The sequence below is a fragment of the Callospermophilus lateralis genome, chromosome 19 (assembly GCF_048772815.1).
Source record: "Callospermophilus lateralis isolate mCalLat2 chromosome 19, mCalLat2.hap1, whole genome shotgun sequence".
In the NCBI taxonomy this organism is placed as follows: domain Eukaryota; kingdom Metazoa; phylum Chordata; class Mammalia; order Rodentia; family Sciuridae; genus Callospermophilus; species Callospermophilus lateralis.
The window spans coordinates 2,188,041-2,210,804 of NC_135323.1; the positions used below are offsets into that span (position 1 = coordinate 2,188,041).

The window sequence follows — 22,764 nt, forward strand, 5'->3', positions numbered from 1 at the left end:
TGTTACGTGTGCAGTTCCGTGGCCGTTGGTTGCACCAACCATCACTTCGGTCAATTTGAGTACATTTCCTTCCTCCCTCAACCTCTTAAAAAACCCTGTGCATTAGCAGCTACCCTGTTGTCCCAGACAATTGCCACCAACCACTCACCCGTCCCTGTGGGTCCACCTAGACTGGGTGTTTCCTATGAGTGGGATCTGCCGTGTGTTTTCGGTGATTGGCTGCTTGGCCTCGGCATGATGGGTTCCTGATGTGCGCGGGTGTGCGGGGCTGGGGATGGAGCCCTCTTCCACTAAGGGCACGCCCAGCCCTGAGCTCTGCGGGGACTACATGGATATCCTCAGCCCTCACTCTCAAGTCTTTGAAAGAGCTCTGCTTTTCAGGTCAGCGGTTGACTCAGAGACAAAAAAGGAGGTTGAGTCACCGAGTGCACAGTGGTCATTTGGGAGACAGTTTGGGTTCTCACAGCCCTGGGTACTGCTGGCACACAGGGTGGCACCCTACAGGGCACGCCATGGATCCTGTCAGAATCATCCAGCCCATAGTGTCTGTGGTGGGGAGGGCTGGGGACCCTGCAGTCACTGCGGAGGCCAGGAGCTGTGTGTGGGTGGAGGCAGGCGGGGTCACCTCACTGACCTGATGGGCCGAGCCAGGTGGGAACCCCATTTCCTAGCCCTGCCTCAGTTTCCTGTTCTGCAACACAGGGATAAGGAGACAAGCTTTCTGCGGAAATGGGAAGCATGAAATAGTGACCAAGGGCAGAGGCTGCGGAGAGGTCCCGAGCCTGGTTCAAGTCCTTACCTTGCTCTTTATTTCAATAGGAAAATACAACAAAATTGACCATTGGTGACATTTAGCCATCAGGTGGGGTGGCCCTAATGATGGCTATGGACGGGGTGCTGCAGGCGCTTGGTCTTGTTGAGAGGATTAAATGAGTGAATTCATAGAAAGCCCTTGGAATGGTGCCTGCCCCAAGAAAGTTCTCTGTCCACAGCGGGATAAACATTAGCAGCCTACAGCCTGTTACCTGGCTCTCTGGGCAGCTACTTTATTGCTTCACAATTTATGCTGAGAAAACTGGGAAGAGAGTCTTCCACATGACAATCTTTAGGGTGGTATCGGCCGCATAACAATTCAGTGGTAGGGCTGGGGTGTCGCTCGGGGCAGAGCCTTGTCTAGTCTGCACGAGGCCCTGGGTTTGTCCCGTGGGCCCTGCCAGCCAGGCACAGCGGCACAGGCCTGTGGTAACAGCGATTTAAGAGGTCAAAGCAGGAGGATTTCAAGTTCAAGGTCAGCCTGGGCAATTTAGTAAGACGGTTTAAAAATAAAAAAATAGAGAACTGGGGATGTAGCTCAGCGGTAAAGCATCCCTGGGCTCAATCCCCATTACCAAAAAACATGCACAAAGTGGCCTGGGTCTGTCTTCCGTTAATGTGGAGGAAGAAACTGTAAATATGTTTTTTCCCCCCCTTCCTGCAATGCTGGGCAGGGAAGCCCAGGGTGTGGTGCATGCTGTGCCCTGCTTTATCACTGAGCTACATCCCTAGGGCCTGAAACCCTGGTTCTAAACTTACCGGGTTCCCAGTCCATGTTTCCAATCATGGAGGGCCCAAAAGGGGGCTCCAATGAGTCGTTTTCATTTGCTGTGTGTGGACAGGCTGCTTGGGCTCAAATTGGGTCTCCTCTTGCAGGGAGTCTGACCTTGAGCCAGTTACTTAACCTCACGATTGTGCCTCAGTGTTTCATTCTTAAAATGGAATCTTAGCACCTGTGGCCTAGAATTGTCCTAAGAATTAAATTAGCAGAGTGTTATTTAACTGAATAACGCTTAGAGTTTTTCCTAATTCACATAACTGAGAATATTCCCTTCTTCCACATTCTTACCCTAAAGTGATTTTTTAAAGGAGGGAAGGAGGTTTTGTGGGCTGCCCATGACCTCACCCCTCTCATTGATTGGCGTTTTTCTTTCCCCCTGTGGCACTGGGGATTGAACCCAGGGGTGCTATACCTCAGCGCTACATTCCTAGCCTTTATTTAATTTTAAAGCAGAGTGTCAGAGTCTGGCCTACAACTGGTGATCCTCCTGCCCCAGCCTCCCAAGCAGCTGAGATGACCAGCGTGTGCTACGACACCTGGTCACTTAGTGAAAATTTAAGTCAAACTGGTCGTGTGACTGAAGCATCTTTGTGAACTCTTTTTAAAAAATAACATGACCTCAACCTCTCTGCACACACACTCTTGCCTGACCAGAAGCAGCGATTCCACAGAAACACAGCTGGGAGAAGTTGGGTCATGGGGCTGCATTCAAATTCACCACCCAAGGCCATTTTGGTTATTCACCCTAGAAGCAGTACAGTCCTCTACACATAGTAGGCATTCAACCCATAAACAGTGAAAGCAGGGTAGATCCTGGCGTCCAGAACTGGCAGGGGGCCTCTGAGCTGGCCCTAGTGGTGCATGCCTGTAATTCCAGCGGTTGAGGAGGCTGAGGCAGGAGGATCTGGAGTTTAAAGCCAGCCTCAGCAAAAGCAAGGCACTAAGCAACTCAGTGAGACCCTGTCTCTAAATAAAATACAAAATGGGGCTGCGGAGTGGCTCAGTGGTCGAGTGCCTCTGAGTTCAATCCTAATACCAATCATCATCATCATCATCATCATCATCATTATCACCTGAGTACTGAGGTGCTGGAAGTTTTTAACATTTTACCTCCAAACTGTCCTTCCCATTTCCCTGATAAGAACGTTGTTCGAAAAGGTTGCTATTCAAGCTCAAGTGCTGGGAAGCCTGTCTGGGGTCCAGATCACCTGGCTCTGAATCTTAAAGTCCCTTCTCCCAGCTCCCTGTCCTCCGCTGAGTGACCTTGGCCAGGTCCTTTATCTCCTGAACCCAACTCTAAACTAACCTTGAGCCGTGGGATTAGGTCTTCCTTCTAGGGATGGGCCATTTAGACATTGGCATTTCTTGGGAAAAAGAAAAAAATGGGCTGCTAATCCCATTTCTCCTCTGACAGTTACTATTTCAGACCCTGACTGACATAGTCTCCAGGTACATAAATGTTTTGGTTCTTAAGAACAAAAACCGACCCACTGTTTATGCCAAGTCATGGCGTGGGCCTCAGGAGCAGCAAAATATGTTTTGCTCACAGAGTAATGATAGGGTGGCCCCTCCCTGCACCTCACTGCCTCCACCTAATGACATGCCAGCCTCTCCTGTGGTTCCTGTCGCCCCGGTTTTCCATCTCGTCCTTAGGTTTCTGAAGCAGGGTAGAGGTTCTGAATTTTTAAATTGGCAGTGATCAGGAATGTGTCCTCAGCCATCCTCCCCTCCGAGGCTCTCCAAGCCCTGTGCAGGCTTCTTGACATCAAACCTCAGAGGAGACAGGCATTTTGGCCGACTCACTTCTGCAGAGTTCTCACACACACACACACACACACACACACACACACACACCCATTCTGTGTGCAAACGGGCCTTAGATCTAATGCAGGCTTACTTCCATCTGGAAGAAAAGAACAGGCTGTCAGAGCCCCCTAGAGTGGTTGAGTCTTGGCCTCTCTCCTAGGCCTCCAAGGGCGATGGTGCTCTTCTCTAGAAGCTGTGGTGGCCTGGGAATGACCTTTCCACCAAGCACCTGCCATCTGCAGGGTATGTATGGCCAGGCAGGGAGACATGGGAAGCACTGACCTATGAGAGGCCTCCCAGGCCAGCAGGCACCTGCCTCCCGCCATAGCATCCCCCACAGCGCCCGTCTTGGCAAACAGGTGAAAGTCCTCACTGAGCATCTACTTCGTGCCAGGTGCTAAGAACAGAGCTGTGAAGGAGTCAGTTTCTCTCCCTAAAGTGCTCCCAGGATAGGAAATAGATGTTGTTCATGTGCATTGTTGCTATTGCTGCAGAATCCATCACCACAAGTTTAGCCACTTAAAACTCCCATTTATGACCCTAGAGTTCTTAGATCACGTCCAAGTGGGCTCAGCTGGGTTCTCAGTGTTGGAGCAGGTCTCCGCCAAGGTCTGAGCTCCCACTGGAAGCTCTGGGGAAGAAGGCCCTTGTGTGGGTTGTCCTGAGGTCCCTGTTCTCCTGCTGGCTCTTGGCTTTTCCCCTAAAGAGGCCACTCTCAGGTCCTTTCATGTGACCCCACCCATCTTGCCACAGCCAGAGACAATCTACTCTGAAAGGGTCAAGTATGACCCTTTTGCTAAGCACTATGACTTAATCACAGGAGGGCAACCCAGTTAAAGGTACTGGCCCTCTTGGAACTCTGGGAATTGAATCCAGGGCACTTAACCACTGAGTCACATCCCTAGCCCTTTTAATTCTTTGAGACAGGGTCTCACTAAGTTGCTGAGGCTTGCCTTGAATTCGTGATCCTCCTGCCTCAGCCTCCTAAACCCCTCGGATTATAGGTGTTCTAAACCACACCCAAGATGGAACATGTCTTTTAACTAAAGAATAGTTTTATTGAGAAATAATTCATGTAGCATACAGTTCACCTATTTAAAATGTACAGTTGTATGGCTTTTGGTATATTCAGAGAACAGCCATCCCCAGAATCGAATAGTGTAGTGTCTCATTTTCACCACTCCAAAAAGAGGCCCTGTACCGACCAAAGAGAAATGAAAGGCACTCCCACACACCAATACCCTAACCCCTGGCAACCACTAATCTAATTTCTGTCTCTATGAATTGATCTGCCTGTTTTGGACATTGCATAGAATTGGAGTTAGACAATATGGGATCTTTTTTCTATCTTCTTTGAACATAATGATTCCAAGTTCCATCTATATTGTTATGTAGCACATTCAGTAGTGTAGTGTCTCATTCTTCTTTATCACCAAGTAGTGTTTTACTCTACACAGGTGTACAGGTTAAGTATCTCTAATTGAAAATCCTAAGTCTAAAATGCTCCAAAATGACAAACTTTTTGAGTACCCACGTGACACAAGTGAAATTCCATACCTGACTGGTTGCAGTCAAAACAGGTGCACTAAATATCATACAAAATCACCTTCAGGTTTCTATGAAACAAATGTATATAAATTTCATGGTTAGATTTGAGACCTACCCACAAGATATATCTTTATATATACAAAAATTCAAAAAGAAATCCAAAATCCAAAATACTTCTGGTCTCAAACATTTTGGATAAGGAATGTTCAATGGAAACTACCTAACCCCTGTCTTGTTTATTTGTTTAGGTACTGGGGACTGAACCCAGGGGCACTTAACCACTGAGCCACATCCCCAGAACTTTATATATATATATATATATATATATATATATATATATATATATGAGACAGGCCTAAGTTGCTTAGGACCTCACTTAGTTGCTGAGGCTGGTTTTAATTCAGGAACCAGTGTCAGCCTCCTGCGCCACTGGGATCACCTTCATGTGCCAGCAGGCAAGGAAGGCATTTTTTTTTAAATAATTTTTTTATTTCATTTTTTTAAGTTGTTGATGGACCTTTATTCATGAATTTAGATGTGGTGATGAGGATCTAACCCAGGGCCTCACAGGGCTAGGCAAGTGCTCTACCTCTGAGCTGTAGCCCCAAGGCATCCTTTTTTTTTTTTTAATTGGTTGTTCAAAACATTACAAAGCTCATGACATATCATCTTCCATACATTTGATTCAAGTGGGTCCCAAGGCATCCTTTCTAACTCTAGCTCTTCCCCCTCTGAACTGGCAAGAGGACGGGGTGGGCTGGGGGAGCTGACCCTTTCCTCCCCAGAGCCCTCCTTCCTGTCCTCCTGTCAGTCTGGGGGTGCCAGAGAGGCCTCTTTTGCGTCTGTGATAATAAGGTTCATCACATTTGGGTGAATGAACACCTTTTCAGATGGGGTGATCCAGGGGAGGGGGCAGTTCCCGGTGAAATAGCTTTATCATCATCATTTTTTAAACTGGGGGACTGAACCAGGGCCATTTTACCACAGAGTACAGCCCCATTCTTTTTTGAGGGAGGGTCTTGTTAAGTGGTTGAGGGTCTAAATGGCTGAGGTGGGCCTCACCTCCCACTCTGCAGGGCCACGGATGCAGCCTCTGCACCCTGCGGCTCACCTGGCCTGGAGGGAAGCCCAGGTGCCCGAAGGGCTGGGGCCCGGGAGCCCATTCGATCACCCGTCCCCGTCACCCAGTTTCCCGAGCACTTGGGTTCCTGTCACCGCGGTGGACAAAGGTTCCTTTGAGGGAGTGTGGAGGGACAGCGAGGCATGAATGGGGGGCAGAGCCGGGCCGGACGCGCGGGCCTCTGAGGCAGCGGGATTCGCAAGTTCGAGGCCAGCCTTCGCGATTGAGCGAGGCCCCGTCTGCAGAGGTGGACTAAAGGGCTGGGATCTGGTCCGTGGTGGGCACCTGGGCTTCCTCCCTGGTTCCACACAGAAAAGGGTGGCGGACGCGGGGGCGTGGGGGACGGCGGCCGGGGCCCTCTCCTGCCCTCCCCGGAGACCGCGGGGCGTCCTGCTCCCTCCTTTGTCCTCCCCACAGCGCCTCGGTGAGCGCGGAGGGGCAGAGCGGGTGGCCGCCCCTGGGGGCCTGCGGGAGACGCGGCCTGCGTCGGCGGGAGATGCACGCGCGCCCCCCGCGGCGCGGGCGCTGGCGCTGGCGGGCGGGGAGGCCCGGCCGCGGCCCCGGCGCCGCCCCCGTCCCGGCCGCGCGGGCAGGGGCCCGGGGCAGCCCCGCCGAGGGGCGCGGCGCGGGGGCGCGGCGCGGGCGGGCCGGCCGGGCCCGCTCCGCCTCCCGCGCCGCCTCCCGCTCCGCCTCCCGCGCCGCTCCGCCCTCCGGCTCCCGCCCGCTGTCGGCTCTCGGCTCGCTCTCGCCCCCCATGCGGATGTGACATTTCACGCCGCCGCCATTTTGAGAGCCAGCGGAGACGAGCGCCGGGCCGCGTCCGCCGCCGGAGCCCGCCGCCGCCCGCCGCCGCCGAGGACGCCGAGGCCGCAGCGCCCCGAGCGCGGCCGGCCTGCCGCCCGCCCGCGCCGCCGCCGCCGCCCCTGCCGGCCCCCGGCCCCGCCGGCCCGCCGCGGCCCCCGCCGCCTGCCCGCCGCGCCCGGCCCGAGGCGGGGCTGACTCCGCGGCCCCCGCCCGGCCGCCCTCCGCCCCCGGCCGGCCCGCGGCACCCCGGCCCCGGACTCGGCCCCGGCGGCGGGAGGCGGGCCCGGCGGCGGCGGCGGCGGCGGCCGCAGCGAGCGACCCGGCTGCCCGGCCCGGCCCGCCGGCCGCCCGCCCGCCTCGGCGCCGAGATTGGGCGAATCGCGAGCAAGTACGTGCGCGTCTCCCTGCCGCCGCCCGCCGCGGGCCGCCCCGGGGCCGCCGCCGCCGACGACGCGCGGGAGGAGGAGGAGGAGGCCGCCCCGCCGCCGCCGCCGCCGCCGCCGCCCCGGCTCGCCGCCGCCCGCCCGCCGGGCGCGCAGCCCCAGGCCGCGGCCGACATGAACCACCAGCAGCAGCAGCAGCAACAGCAGCAGCAGCAGAAAGCGGGCGAGCAGCAGCTGAGCGAGCCCGAGGACATGGAGATGGAAGGTGAGGCCCGGGCCGGCGGGCGGGCCGGCGCGCCCATTGTGGCCGGCGGCCGCGGGAGCCACGCGCGGCTCGCCATCTTTAAGCAGGCCCGGCCGGCGGCCCCGGCCCGGCGCGCTGCACCGTCATGCGGCCCGGGCGGGGCGGCGGGACCCGGCACAAAGCGCCCGCGGCGCGGGGTCGCCGGGCTCCCGCGGCCGCTCGCTCGGGCCCGCCGTCCCTGCCCGGGCCTGCGGCGGTCGCCGGCCGGAGCCCGGAGCGCGGGGCCCGCCGCACCTGCCTCGAGAGGCCCCGGTGGCTGCGGCGGCTCTGCCCCGCGCCGCGCCTGACCGGGAAGGCACCTGCCGGGCGCGCAGATGGTCGCGGCCCGCGGAGGGCCCCCGGGGCCTCCGGGGCCCGTGGCTTGGGAGGCTGGCACCTGGCCGTAGGTGGTGCCCTCGACATCCGGCCAGGTGTGTGCTGAAACGGCGTGAAAGCCCCGCCACCCGCGCCGCCTACGTCAGAATCAGATCTGACTCCGGAGGTAACTTGGTGTCTGTCCATGTGGCAGGAGTCCCCAAGGCGCAGGCACTTGGAGATGTGGAAGGGGTTGGTCCTGGGGCTCAGTGAGAGGCACAGGAAGGGGAGGGTCTGCGACTCGGTGGTCACTCGATGGCACCTTTTATTTCTCATGACTCAGTACTTGAAAGGGCAGAGGGGGCGGTCCCGTTTCCTTACCTCCCCGAGGGCAGCAGAGTGCAGGGGTCTCCAGGAGGGTGAGGGTGGCATCTGGATGATCAGGGCATGAAGCCTTGGTTCTAGTTTTGCCTTCAGAGAGAGGTCTTGAGTCTTGAATAGAGGTTTAGGGAAGTGGAGGTGGAGCGGTGTTTGCCCTGTGACCCTCTCTGCTCACCGGTTGGCGGGGTGGCAACACTTAACTGTGACTGCTGTTTTCCCGCAAATAACTCGCTGCTGGTAACTGGATGTCCACTGAGAAGCTGGCTGGCTGTGCTGCAGAGGACACAGTAGCTGAGATGCCTGCAGAAGGCACTCACCAGTAGTACTTATCAATGGCAGTAGTGGGGGACAGGAGAGCTGAGTCCATGCCAGAGACCGTGCTATCTCTTTCACTTGGCAGAGTGTCTGGCATGTTCGATTAAACCAAATGACTGGAGGGATACCTTGTGGAGAGAATTTTTTGTATTCTTTTGTGATATACTTTGCAACACAACTAAAACGGAACAGAAAGGTTTGCTTTTCAGTTTCCTTTGCCAGTTGCATCCGATTAAAAAAAAAAGCCAATAGCTGAGCATGTCAGTTTCCTGTGTGCATCCTTTTACCAACTCCTAAAGTGTCTTGGACACCAGTGAGAGAGAATGAACATGGGCATCACAGGGCAACATGTCTCTGGGAAAATGTCCATGTCCACAGTTTCAGAAGCTCTGCTAGAAAGGCTAGAGTGCTGGAGGTGGTGGAAGGATCTCCTTTAGTCTCCCCTGAGTGTTTGTGCTTTCAAGACTGCTTTCTTTCATCAGGACGCTTGATTTTCGTGTCAGTTTGTATTGGAAAGGTAACTCCTAAGATGTGCACATTTACTAGAATCTCAAATTGGAGCACAAAGATTTCAGGTCTGAATTTTGCTCACCCCTTCAACTTTAGGAACTGGTTTCTTCTGAGTAGGCTACTACCCCAAGTTCATTACCCAGAAAGGACCCTCATCTTGTAGGGCCATATTTGTATGGGAAAAATGGTCCCTTGTGAGCACTCTCAGGTGTGTGGCTTAAAAGGTGCCTATGTCATAGGTAATTCACATCAGCCTTTCCTCTCCACAGATGGGACTCTAGCTTAACATTGTAATTTAGGATCAGGAGAAGTGAAAAAGTGCTTCTGTTAAAATGTCAGAAGTGTGGAATTTAGTGACTACAAGCTCTAGTAACCAGGCTTCATGTGCCAGGCTGTGAATTGGATCCCATTTGAGCCAGTGGCTTGCACCTGTTGGGTATCTCTTCTTGTAGAGCTAGCAGCTGGAGACCATCAGGGCTCTGACCAGCTTGCCATAGGGAAGGCTTAAGTGAGGAGCCTCCTGCTGTCCCTCTAAGGCTGGGTGGTTTTGAAGGAGGCTGGGAGACTGGTTTGGTTGGTTGGTTGTGTCCCCCCACCCTATCACTAGGTCAGGGTCAGTTTGCTTTCCTCCTGCCTCCCTTTGTTGGGTTGCATTTGCTTCTGGTTGAACTCTGCATGCTCCTTGGATATCCTCTGGAGAGCAACAGTGCTCTGGATGAGTTATTTTTAAAATGTCCTGTGTTGAGCAGTTAGTAAAGTTACAAGGAAGAAGTTTTTTGTTGTTGTTGTTGCGGGGGGTTTATGGGGCTAGGACCACATGCTACCTGTAAGGCCTGAAGCAGCCACTTGGATGGTTCAGGTTGTCAGGCACCTGGGCTGTGGAGGTGGTGTGAGCTCTGGCCAGGGATGAATTTGCTCAGCAGTTTGTTTACTAACTTTGAGGGTCATACAGCCTGAGGGCCCTGGATAGGACTGCTGTGCTGTCCTTGGAGAGGTGAAGGTCCACTATGTGTATGCCCTGCTGAGGCCACAGGAAGTTTTTCCAGGCCTTACGCCCACTGTGTAGACCAACAGAGTCATTAAATCTCCGTTCCCTGGTGTGGTGGCCTGGGTGAGCGGGAACCAGTGGGATAGTGCCTGACTTTTGCTGCCACTTGTCTCGCTGCCATCAGGAGCAGGTTGCTCACTGGTGTTTTTGTCCGGGTGGTGGGGGGTTTCTTCTGCACTTGTGTGGGGAGGTGAAGTTTCACCTTCTGCTGAAGCATGACTGGGAGCAGGAAGTGAGTTCTGGGTACAGCACCCAGATGGACTAGGCTCGTCTGTTCTGTATCTGAGAGGCAGCATTGCTTTCAACTAGTGCTAGAGCAAGATGAATGCAGTGCCGAGATAATGACCTTCCTACAGTCCACTTCAGCTGGTGAAAGAATTCTTGCTGAAGAAACAGTGAAACACCATCTGAGAACCCAGTAGAGAGGAATTGTTAGGCTAGTCCTGAAAACATCTCACTCTCCTTAGAGTGAGTGAGTTTTGATGTCCCAGAGTTATTTCCTGCAGGCTTCAACTCTCTCGATTCTTTCAGGTGCTGATTTTCCGACTGTTATTTCTTCTCTGTAATCAAGTGAAGGACACCAGTAAGCTTGTTCATAGCAAAGCAGTTATGGTGACAGGGATGGGACCTTCTCACCAGCTAGACAGGTGCTCTTCCCTGAGCCACACCTCCAGCCAGGCCTGGGTTGGAATCTGGGTTTGCTGTTCAGTTGCTGTATGACCTCATGTGTGTTGCATCAGATCTTGATGTTGCAGTTTCTACATCTTTGAAAAGGAGGTCATTCATACCTACCTGTCTAGATGATGGTGAGACCCAAGTCCCTAAGCATGTGAAATGTGCCAGGCACAAAGTTTGGAGCACAGATGTTCAATAAGTGGTGTTGCTTTGCAGCTAAAGGCTTTTACTCAGGTTTTGGGTTACAACTGATGTGGGGGAGACACCACAGGTGGGGCAGGCTGATTATTGGTGGTATGCAAAAGTGTTCTATGTGCCTGTAATCCTAACAGCTGGGGTGGCTGAAGCAGGAGAACCTCAAGTTCCAGGCCAGACTGAGCAATTTAGACCCTGTCTCAATAAAAATTTCAAAAGGGACTGGGAATGTAGCTGAGTGGTAGAGCACCCCTGGGTTCAACCCCTAGTCCCTCTCTCAAAACAAAGCACTATTTAATGGTATCCTGGTGTGTTGGGAAGAAAACAGAGTCTGCCTCCATCTAAAGCAGTGTTGCACATGAATCTTTGCGTTTGATGTGCCTTAATTAGGATTCAAATTTAAAGGTAAAATATTTTGAGAAAAATTAACTGAGTAGATGTGGTGCATGTGGGTGCCACGTGACTGGGGCCTTGTGGTTTACTCCTGTGCTGTGTTAGACCCTGACGTGGATTGAAGCGGGTTGTATCAGGGAAGAAAGAGCAGGAGCCTCCATTCCTACATCCTGTTACCAGCCTCTGCCTCAGTCCGGCCTGAACCCTTCACAGCTGTGGAAGTGGCACAGTGGGGCTCTCCGGCTAGGGAAGTGGCACAGACCCCATGTGGGTGCCACCACAGCCACATGCCTGGTGAGCCTGGTGAGCCCGGTGAGCCCTTGGCCCCCTCCCCTTGCCACCTTGCCCTTGGTGCTACCCTTTGTGTGCCTGTCTTCTTCGTTCCTTCTTTGTTACACTTACTGTGGGAGGTACTGCTTCAGGAAACACATCCAGTGCCCTCTGAGGCTGACCAGGAGTGCAGGAGACTGCAGGCTGGCCCGGTGGCCTTGTGAGCCCCACGTTGAAGCCGTAAACCTGCATCGCTGCGACAGCTGCCCATTCAGGTTTAGTACATCTAATGTGAGTGGCTTTGAATAGCAAGTGGCATTTCTTTTTCTTTTTTTATCCTTTTGGAAGGAAAAACCTTTCCACCACTATAAAAGAACTTTGAGAGAACTTGGTAAATTACAGAAGGTTTCTTTAGATTTGTTTTCTGTGGTATGGGGGATCCAACCCGGGGCGCTGTGCCGCTGAGCTCCATCCCCACCCCTTTCCTTTTTGATTCATATTGCTAAGTTGCTTCCCCAGGCCTAACCTCCTGAGTAGTGGGGATGATGGGGGTTCCAGGTGTGCACCACCATGCTCAGCTCTTCTGAGCATTTTTATAGATTATTTTTGTTATTGTTTCTAGTTTTGGGGATGAATAATATGTAGCCTAGGTATTTCTGCTAGATTTCTAAGACCAAGGAACTCTACTCTGGGGAACAAGGTTGTAACAAGGTATTTCTTGACAAGTACCATGACAGAGTCAAACTGTACATGTCAGCTGCTTCCTACAGCACTTGTTCTGAACTAATTGTGGATTTAAGAAGTTGGAGGAAGGAGGGATTTAAGTGTCCGGTGGAGGCTGGATGTCAGTTCTTCCATCTTTCTAGTAAGTTTAATATATGCCTTTGCTAATGACAAGTCAGGTGTATTGAAGTTCTTGAAGAGAAGCAGGTTTACTTCCTGAGGATTAGAAATATAAGCTTTTTATTTGGGAATTGGAAACAGTAATCAGAAAGTTTCTTTTTGATACTGGGGATTTAGCCCAGTGGTGCTTAACCACAGAGCCATGTCCCCAACCCTTTTTAAGCTGGTCTCAAACTTGCAGTCCTCCTGGTTCAGCCTCCCAAGTCAGTGGGATTACAGATGTGTGCCACTGTGCCTGGATAGAAAGTTTTTTTCATAGGGAAATACACCAACCTGGGCTAGAGTAAGGGTACTTCTAGAACTTGATGATGGACACTCTGGAGTGAGTAGCAAGGACCCAAAATGGGAAAGGAGGAGGGGCATCTGGGAGAACCCACTCTGAGAAGCAGTGTGGACATCCACCTTGTCCAACCCATGGAGTGGGGGACAGGTAAGGCCAGAGAGTGACTAGTCAGCTGCCTGTTGGAGCTGAGCCCTCACCTCACGGTGCCTGTTGCTGTGAGTGAATTCGGCCTTAGTGGAGAAGACCACCGTGTGGAGCCACAGCTGTTAGTGGTAAGATGTTCAGGGTCCTGTTAAGGAGAGCACAGTATTTGATTGACAGGGGCTCTATCTTCCTAAATACTTGAACCTGGAAGCGAACGTAGTGTTCCAGCTTCAAAACGGTGGCCCTTCATTCTTTTTGGGTCATCAAGACTCAAAGCTGAGAAGGCTGTCCTGTGAAATCAGGACAGTGCCTTGTGATTTTCCTGCTTGCCGCACAATATTCACAACCCTGGTCCCTAGGTTTTGGTTGCATGCTGTCGAATAGGGTTGGTGACATTGCTGCTGGGAGGGCAGGTTCTGTGTTACATGTCAGTCCTCAGGATATTCTGCCAGGGAGGCTCTGGCTCTTGCAGGAAGCAGTCAGACTGGCACCTGGTGTGGAGGGTGGGGTGTGCCTTTGGAGGGTGAGCTGGACTGTGGGATTGAGCAGCCCCGGATCTGAATGGTGATCTGGTTTCCCCTGGCTGCCTCTGCTGCCACTCCATTCACAGTATTTTCAGAAAGAGATGAGGGGATGTTGCCTAGTGGTGGTACTTCTCTGAGTGTTCAGAATGAGCAAACCTTGCCACCCCAGCTCCTAGAAGCAGCCTGTGGGCCATTGACCTTGAGGCGCCAGAACAGTTCGTCAGTGTGACTTAGGGAGTAAATTATTTCAGAGCTCTTAATGGGCTATGCAGTTGCCATTTTAAACCAGCACACGTTAACACCCTTTAACTTGCATGTGGCTAGGCTACACAGTCCCGCCTCCCTTTAGATAGAGAGTAGGTAGTTAATACTCAAGTGTTGCTTCCAGGTGCTAGTTTTTATCAGTTTCAGGAGAAGCTGTTCAGTCAAGCAAACTGTGTGAAGTAATTAAAAACATTCTCAGATACTTACCGCTGTTTTACAGTCTAAGACACTTAGAATGGTCCCTAAATGATTCTCAGCCCTATTCTCATGTCTTGTGCTTGTAAGGACTAAAGGTGAGCAGCAGGGCTGGAGTGCTGGACTTGGGAAAGCCCTCAGAAGGAGCCTCCTTGGAGCCCCAGCCTCTGAATAGCCTGATGCACTCTTCTGGAGCCAGGGGTGGTCCAGGGGCTGCTGCTTCTGATGCAGTGTCTGCCTGCCCTTGCCAGGTTCTGCTGCTGGTATTGAGGAGCACACACTGAGACTCTTTTCCTATTTCAACCTACGTTTGTCCACAGCACCACTTGTTATACTGGGGACAAGGGGGGTGACGTATGGGGATAAGAAGGTTCTTTTTTTTTTTTTTTTTTTTTTTGATTTTTTTTTTTAATTAATTTTTATTGTTGGTTGTTCAAAACATTACATAGTTCTTGATATATCATATGATAAGAAGGTTCTTAAGGGTCTAACTCCACACCATGCAACTGCAGTAGCCACAAGCCACAATGTAATTTGACATTGTTTTGGTACTATGGATTGAACCCAGGGACTCTGTAGCATGAGCCACATTTCAAGCCCCCTCCCTTTTGGGGATAGGTTTGCTGTGTCTAAGTTGCTGAGACTGGCCTCAAACTTGTGATCCTCCTACCTCGAGAGCATCTGGGATTGCAGGTCTTAGGTTTGGTATTTGAACATTCATTTGACTACCCATATTTCGAATGCTCAGCAGTAGTATGGCCACCCCATTGGACAGCACAGCGAGAACACCACATCAACAGAGCTTTATTGGCTAGTGCCGACCTAAACAACTTGCTTGGATTCTTGGCTTAGATGATTTTGGTGGTGCTAAGGTCACAGTTCATGCTGGGAAGATGCAGTGTGTCCTGGAAAAGCAGAATGAGTAAAAAGCATTAGGAACTTGTGCACAGATGGTTCTTATGACAACCCTGTAGAGCAAGGCTTTTCAAGTTTCTTATGAAGGATCAAGTTTTTTCTTTACTACAGTGCAGACAACAACTGAACTGAAAATATGGAAAGCCTCAGTTTATTAATAAATTCCACAGATGTAAATTGCTGAATTACATTTCAGCAATTATGTTTAGAACAAAAATACTTTGGAGAAAAAGAATTGAAGATACTGTGCATGTGTAGAAAGTGTGTATAGGTGATTAACCCATTTTCTCCCATTGTTCCAGATGTGCAACAGGTAGAACTTAAATTGAGTAACAGATACACCATTTGCCATAACTTTGAAGTAATTATTATGTTTATAGAATTAAACTCGGGACATGATGGGTTAATATAAAGAATAAATCATAGACATGTAACTGTCATGCCAGTAGTGACAGAGCAGAATTTTGCATGGCATAGAAATTACATACATTGAAGCCTTCATGCATGCATTGAATGCAGTGTGTGCATGCATCTTTAATTTTTATTTATCTTTTTGGTATTGGGGATTGAACCCAGGATTTATTTTACCGCTCACATCCCAAATCCTTTTTTATCTTTTGAGGCAGGGGTTCACTAAGTTGCTGAGGCTGGCCTCAAATGTGTGAGCCTCCTGTCTCAGCCTCAGTTGCTGGGATTATAGGCATGATCCACTGTGCTTTAATTTGGTTTTTTTTTTTTTTTTTTTTTTGCTAGTGAGGATTAAACCCAGGGGCATTTAGCTATATCCCCAGCTATATACATATATATTTTGAGAAAGGGCCTCACTAACTTGCTTAGGGTCCTTGTTAAGTTGCTAAAGATGGCCTCAAACTTGTGATCCTCCTGTCTCAGCCTACCAAGTCCCTGGGATCATAGGCGTGTGTCACCACACCTGACTGGCTGTGGTTTAGTTGATAAAGTAAGTGTTTTTGCAATGCTTCATCTCTGTAGACAGCTTAATGACTATTGGGTGAATTTATAGCTAAATTATCTTCTATTGGAATAAATAGATTCTGAACTGGGCATGGTGGTGCATGGTGGAGATTGAGGCAGGAGGATTGAAAGTTTGAGGTCAGCCTGAGCAAATAAGGAAGAACCTGTCCCAAAAATAAAAACTGGGTGTGACTCAGTCCTATAAAGTGCCCCTGGGTTCAATCCCCACTATCAAGAAAGGAAAAAAGAAGAAATGCGTTGTGGTGGATTTTATTTATGTTGGGTTATAGTTATCAAATCCTGGAGTCTTGCAGGCCATGCCATGGGCCTGCTGCATGTGACTGACTGCAGTTTCCTCTTGTGACGAGACACACCAGCTTCCTCCTTAGACAAGCCCCCAGATGTGTGCTTGGATATGGCCAGGGAGGTCAAACTTCTCGAAATTTCTAAAGCGTCCCCTAACTTCCGTTCGGGCACTGAGGGGTATCTGTGCAACCACTGTGTCAAGTAGCACTGCGAGGGCCCCTTTCTGCCCCCTGCATCCCATGCCTGCATTGGCCTTCATTTCTGTGCCATCCTGCCCGCCCCTGACTGCTTGTGCTGCCTGCGCCCTGGCGCCCACAGAGCCTGGCCAGGTGTTCATCCATCAAACTCCTGCTGACTGGCAGGTCCAGTGCTGGATACAGGGTTTTCGTCCCTCCTACACATGTGACCACCTTGGAGGAAAGGAAGTGTGAGGGAGGGCTCCAGTGAGGGACTGTGGTGGAGTGGTTGACAGGGACAGTTGTGGCGAAGATGAAAGAGGACTGGCCTGCTTGGAAGGGATGGCCTGGGAGGCTTCCCAGAGGTGACACAGCTGAGACGGAAGAGGGTGGTATGTTCAGAGATGGGAAAGGTGTGGGATCTTGCCAGTCTCTGAGATTTAGGGTCTGGAATAGGCAGTGGTGGTCTCACCCTCTCAGAGATGACTGCACCTCGATCCTGGGACCTTTGAACATGCTTTGTTGTGTGACAGAATTCCTTTGCAGATCCCCATACAAGATCATGATGCATTATCTAGACGACCAGTATCATCATCAGGGCCCCAGGGTCTCTGCAGAAAAAGGGGAGGGGCAGGAATCATTGTCAGTTACCTGGGTGAGAAGATGACCAGCCTCTGCTGGCTTTGAAGGTGTAAGGGTGAGTGAGGGATGTGGGTGGTCCCTGGAAGCTGGGGAAGGGAGGCCAAGATGGCCCCCGAGGCCTCCACAAGGAACAGGGCTCTGCCAACACCTTGCTTTTAGCCCAGTGAGACCCATTTCAGACTTCTGACCTCCAGAACTGAGCAAGTGTGTGTGTGGCCACCAAGTTTGTGGTAATTGGGTAGAGCAGCCAGAGGACCCCAGCAGGCTTTAAGGTGGTGGGTCACAAGGAGCATGTGAATGCTGGATGGACGTAGCTGCCTCGACCTTCAGAAGGCTGCAGAAGCTTGCTGTGTGGCGAGGCGGACACTCTCCAAGGGTTCACAGTGCCAGGCCACGTGACAGGGCTGCACACACAGATCCAAGGTGGATGCAGCATGTTCCCCATTGTGGAGCAGAACTGAACAGAATGCTGAGCAAGTCTGAGGACCTACTGGGCTTGGCCGGGTGGGTGGCAGAGCCTGGGACTGGAGCCCTGGCTGGCTGGCTTCACGGCCATTTGCCATCCATCTCTGTCTGGAGACACCATTGGCCATGAAAGTAGCAGTTCTTAAACACGCTGCCGCTGCTCGCGAGGCAGGCTACAGTTGGACTTCCTGGGCTGAACTGTCTTGTGTGGTTCACCTGTGCTTTGAGTAGGGAAAGTAGCTCTCTGCCAAAATAGGCTGAGGCCTCCCGTGGAGTACAGCAGTCGGAATTTGGTGACTTAGGAGGGCACCAGGCAAAACATTACCCATTGGTAGATCACTTCAATTGTGAGTCAAGTGTTCAGTAACATTTTAATGAGATTCTGAGCTTTCTAAAACAAACTCTCCTAGACTGTGTAGCTCCGAGCGTGTGGACGAGTTTGATGTGAATAGGCCTGTGTGTGGCCAGCTGGGGAACAGGTGTACTGCATTTCAGGTACCCAAGTCTCTAGACATTCAGAGTTGGTCACTGAGGCATTTTAATCCAAAGACCAGGCCTCTCCCCCCGGGCTCCTCCTCCCCACAGCTGTCTGCACTTTCCCATGAGCAGTCTGGTGTCTGAGCTGCTGGGCCCTCTCCAAGCCTGCACAGATTTCGGGGGCCTGGCTGCGTCCCAGAGCCCCATTCCCTGCCCATATCCTGGTTTTTTTTTTTTTTTTTTAAGAGAAATTTTAATATATATATATTTTTTTAGTTTTCGGCGGACACAACATCCTTGTTTGTGGTGTTGAGGATCGAACCCGGGCCTCACGCATGCCAGGCGAGCGCGCCACCGCTTGAGCCACATCCCCAGCCCCCCATATTCTGTTTTTAAGCCCTGCCCAGCTGTGTAGGTGTCCTCCCCATCACCTGAATCTTTTAAGAGGGCAGCTTTCACAAGGTGAGAGGAAAAGTGGGTCCGAGGTACCAAAGCCTCAGGATTCCTTAACTGGGCAGAGGTTGAAAGAAATTAGGTGGCTTCAAAGGCTAGTCTCCTTGCACCATTAACTTCTAGCTAGCCATGTGGTAGTTACTATTGTGGCATATATTAAATACTTTCCTTTTCAGCTTCTTTACTTGACAGTGTTTTAAAGTTGTGATAGACAACTTTGGGTAGACTATTTAGTTATAAAGTAACTGTAGCAATCAGACTATGGCAAGACTAGTTTAAATACAGAAATCCCCACCACCACCCCTTGCATTGCTAGGGAAGGAACCCAGTGCTGAGTGTATGGTAGATAGGTGCTCTACCACTCAACTACTTCTCCAGCCCAGAAACCCTTTCTTGGTTTGAACTTAGTCTGCCTGTAAATCATTGATTCAAGAAAGATTAAATCAATGTAACTTTTTTTTTTTTTTTCTCTTTACATTACTGGGATTGAACCTAGGAGTGGTCTGTCTCTGAGCTATAATGATCCTAGCCCATTTTTTAAAATTTTACTTTGAGACGGGATCTCACTAAGTTGCCAGGGGTGTCCTTGAACTTGGAGGCCTCCTGCCTCAGCCTCCCAGGTTGCTGGAATCACAGGCTTGTGCCACCTTGCTGTTTTCTGAATGGCCCCCATGCTCTTCAGCACAGCACTGGTTCTTTTCTGGACATTGCCTCAGATGGGTGATTTTAGTAGGTTGAAGGTGTGAGATTTTGCTGTAAAAATAAAAGATGGGCCACACAAATTCTGGCTTCAGCATGTCCAGAGAACATGTGCATCGATTGTGTTGATGCTCTGTCCACTGCCTGGAGGAGATGGGATAAAGAGACTAAGCCAGGGCTGGGGATGTGGGTCAAGCGATAGCCCGCTCCCCTGGCATGTGTGCTGCCCGGGCTCGATCCTCAGCACCACATACAATCAAAGATGTTGTGACCGCCAAAAACTAAAAAATAAATAGTAAAAAACCCCCCTCTCTCTCTCAAAAAAAAAAAAAAAAAAAAAGAGACTAAGCTGGCTCCGGTGGCGCACACCTGTAATCCCAGAGGCTTGGGAGGCTGAAGCAGGAGGATTGCAAGTTCAAAGCCAGCACTAAGCAACTCAGTGAGACGCTCTCTCTAAATAAAATAGGGCTGGGGATGTGGCTCAGTGGGGGAGATGACTGGGTGTCCTAGTCAGGAGGAAAGCAAGTGATTGTCAAACTTTGGGATGCACGGCACCCAGTAACATGGCTTCCAAATCATGGCTGGACACTTTCGGAAGTGCCCAGGTAATGGTAGGCAGGGCCACGGCGATTATTTAGGTCTCTTGTCCCTGTAAGCACCCCAGTATCGGGGGAAACGTAATGCTGAAAGCTAAAGGTAAAATTTGCCGATGGGAGTTAGACGTGGTCAGGTTTATTCTCAAATTGGGTTGTGAGTGACCTTGGGATGTGGAGAGGAAGAATTCTGTTTTGACAAAGCTAGGTCTTTTTTCTTTCCTTTTGCAGTACTGGGAGTTGAGCCCAGGGGTGCTAGGATTAGAGTACTTTACCACTGAGCTACATACTCAGCCCTTTTTATTTTGAGACAGGGTCTTGCTAAATTTCTGCGGCTGGCCTAGAACTTGTAATCCTCCTGCCCTCAGCCTCCTGAGTCACTGAGATTACAGGTGTGTGCCTCCCTGCCCAGCAGGCCCTATAATGTGTTTCAAAAGGGCTTTTATTTTTGTTGAGATGACACATTAGAGTGTTTGTCAAAGCGTACTGGATTATAGAGTTGTGTTGTTTAGAGCAGAACTGTGTTGTGGCCCCTGCACTTCAGATGTAGAAACCAAGACTATGAGGGGCTGAGGCATCTCTAGTTCTTCACTGTCCAGTATTATGGCCACTAGCCCCATGTGGCTGATTAAATCCATAGTAGCTAGGATTAAGTAGTTTCTTAGTCTCTGGCCATATTTCATGTGCTCACTAACTACATGTGGCCCTTTAAGTCAAATAAAATGGAAGATATTAGTTCTTGTCACGCGAGCCGCTTTTCAAACGAGCGAGCCACTCACATGGAGCCTGCTGAGCCAGCGCAGCTGCTGGGCATCTCCGTCGGCACTCGGGTCTGTGGGACCATCATGTGGACGCAGGCATGGGCTGGTGTGGCCTCAGCTCTTTTCAGGGACTCTGTCCTCCTCAGGATTGACCATAATACAGAAAATCAAGCATTTTTGTCTGTAATAAACTAGGAAGATTATTACAGACCCAGACCCACTCAGCAGAGTGCAAACCTGGTCACCTGGTAATCCCCCTGAGGCACGGTTCTGGAAGTCGGAAGGGGAGGCTGCATGGGGAGCAGGAAGGCCTGCCTAGGGTGCGGGCAGTGGGCTCTGCAGATGAGCATGGGCACCTCCTGCCTGGTTCTTGGGTACGTCTCACAGCACTCTCATTCTTCCCATTGCTTCCCTGTTAGGCTTGATGCCAGGGGTGCAGGGACCTGGCCCAGGTCACTTTCTTTGCCTTAAAGAGTAGTTCTTCCTCTTCCATAATAAATGGGACATACCACACTTTTATATCTCAGCTTCAGTCATAAATTAAATTCCTTTTGTTAAATTAAACATTGTTAATCTTAATTTCGCCTTCTCTGGTAACAGTTGTAAAGAGTTCAATTTGGATCTGTTCTTTTCTGTCTGTGCTGGAGATCAAACTCAGGGCGGGCCTCACACTTGCTGTGCTTTTTTTCGTAAAACACAGTAGCAATCACCATTATTTTTAAAATAACTAAATTGTACTGTGATTCACTTCAGAATTTACCCATTGGTAGGTTTTAGGTTTCATGTATTTGGGGAGGGAGGTACTGGGGATTGAACCCAGGGACACATTACCACTGAGCTACATCCCTATCCCTTTTTATTTTGGAACTGGGTCTCACTAAGTTGCTGAGACTAGCAATCCTCCTGCCTGACCCTCCTTAGTTGCTGCTGGAATTATAGGCATGTGCCATTGTGCCCATCTCTTGGTGGGTTATATTATTTTGGCAATTGTGTAGCTGTCAACACAATTTTAGGACATTTTCATCATTGCAAAAACGCCCTGAGCTCACCAGTAGACACTCGCCATCTCTTGCAGCCCCTGGCCTGTGAATCTGGCTTTGTCTGTGCTGGGCATTTCACGTGGATGGAGTCGTGACACGTGAGGCCTAGGTGTCTGGCTTCTATTAGTGCAGCCCCTAGCACTCCTGGGCACCAGGTGTCGGTGGTTCCTGGTGGTTCCTGGATTCATGTTATGCTGAACCTCAGAGTGATTTATAATGGGTCAGAAAGATGTGGACGTTCTCATGATTGCATCTTCTGTACTAGATTTCATTTAGTGTTTTTCAGAAGGATCTGAACTTTCTTGTAGTTAGGCCATACTTTGATAGTAAGCTACAAAAATGACTGGGTGGTACCGAGTGGATGGGTGTTCCCTGTCAGCTGAGGGTTTCCTAGAGCAGCAGAACTCTTGAGGGGTGGCCGGAGGCTCTCATAGGCTGGATTTTACTATGCACAGCCACGGGAGCTGGTTATGTGGTCAGCGTCTATGTTTGGTGCAGAGATGACACCATGGGACACGCATTCTAAAAAAGATGGGTGGGACTGCACCCCATCCTGACAGTTTGTCACCACTTAGTGTCATAGGGAGGGCCTGATATCCAGTTGGCTTGGGCAGCACAGTGCAGGCTCAGGAGGGCCTGTTGCTGGCCGGCGGGCACAGTGGCCAGTGGCTGGATGGCAGTCAGTGGCAGGGTCTGAGGGGTTTGGGGTGCACTGAAGGTGAGTACCCCTCTGCATGCCTGTTATCACCCTGTTCTTGTGTAAGCGGGGGTGCAAGGCTGTTACTGGTTTTTTTGAGATGGGTTTCCTGCAATTGAATTTTGAGAGAGTTTTTTATGTAGTATTTGAGATGAAGTTGTTTGTCTGGTGTGTGATTTGCAAATATTTTCTACCAGCTACCAGCCTATTGCATATCTGTTTATTCTCTTAACAGTGTCTTTGTGGAGCAAAAGTCTTAGGGCTTTTTTTTTTTTTTTTTTTTTTTTTTTTTTAAAGATGGTAAAAAGTAATATTTATATTCTAATTGTCACATTAAAAAATTGAGTGGTAAAAACCTTAGTTTTAATGAAGTAAACTTTATCAAAGTTTTCTTTTTGTGTTCTTGTATTTGGTATCATATCTAAGAATGCCTGGCCCCCTCCACAGAAACTTTCCTTCTAAAAGTCTGACAGTTGACATTTCATAATGAGTTGATGGCTGCAAAGGCAAGGCTCTGTTGTCCCTGTCTAGGGTCATCCATTGATTAAGGAAACTGTTCCTTTCCTATTGAATTGCTTTTGCACATTGTCAAAATCAAACCATTCGATGGGGGCT

At 50.5% G+C, this 22,764-nt stretch overlaps 1 protein-coding gene across 2 annotated transcripts in view; it reads left to right on the top strand.

Moving 5' to 3' along the window:
* Window positions 1-7,370: 7,370 nt before the first annotated feature.
* The window catches only part of Usp7 (ubiquitin specific peptidase 7), a 56,525-nt gene continuing 41,131 nt past the window's right edge, over window positions 7,371-22,764 (top strand). For both annotated transcript variants that reach the window (XR_013154572.1, XM_077105922.1), the window contains exon 1: window positions 7,371-7,520. Coding sequence is in view for 1 of the 2 variants with exons in the window: in XM_077105922.1 (XP_076962037.1) it covers window positions 7,430-7,520 (91 nt within the window). In the remaining variant the exon portion in view is untranslated. The remainder of the gene's footprint in view (window positions 7,521-22,764) is intronic.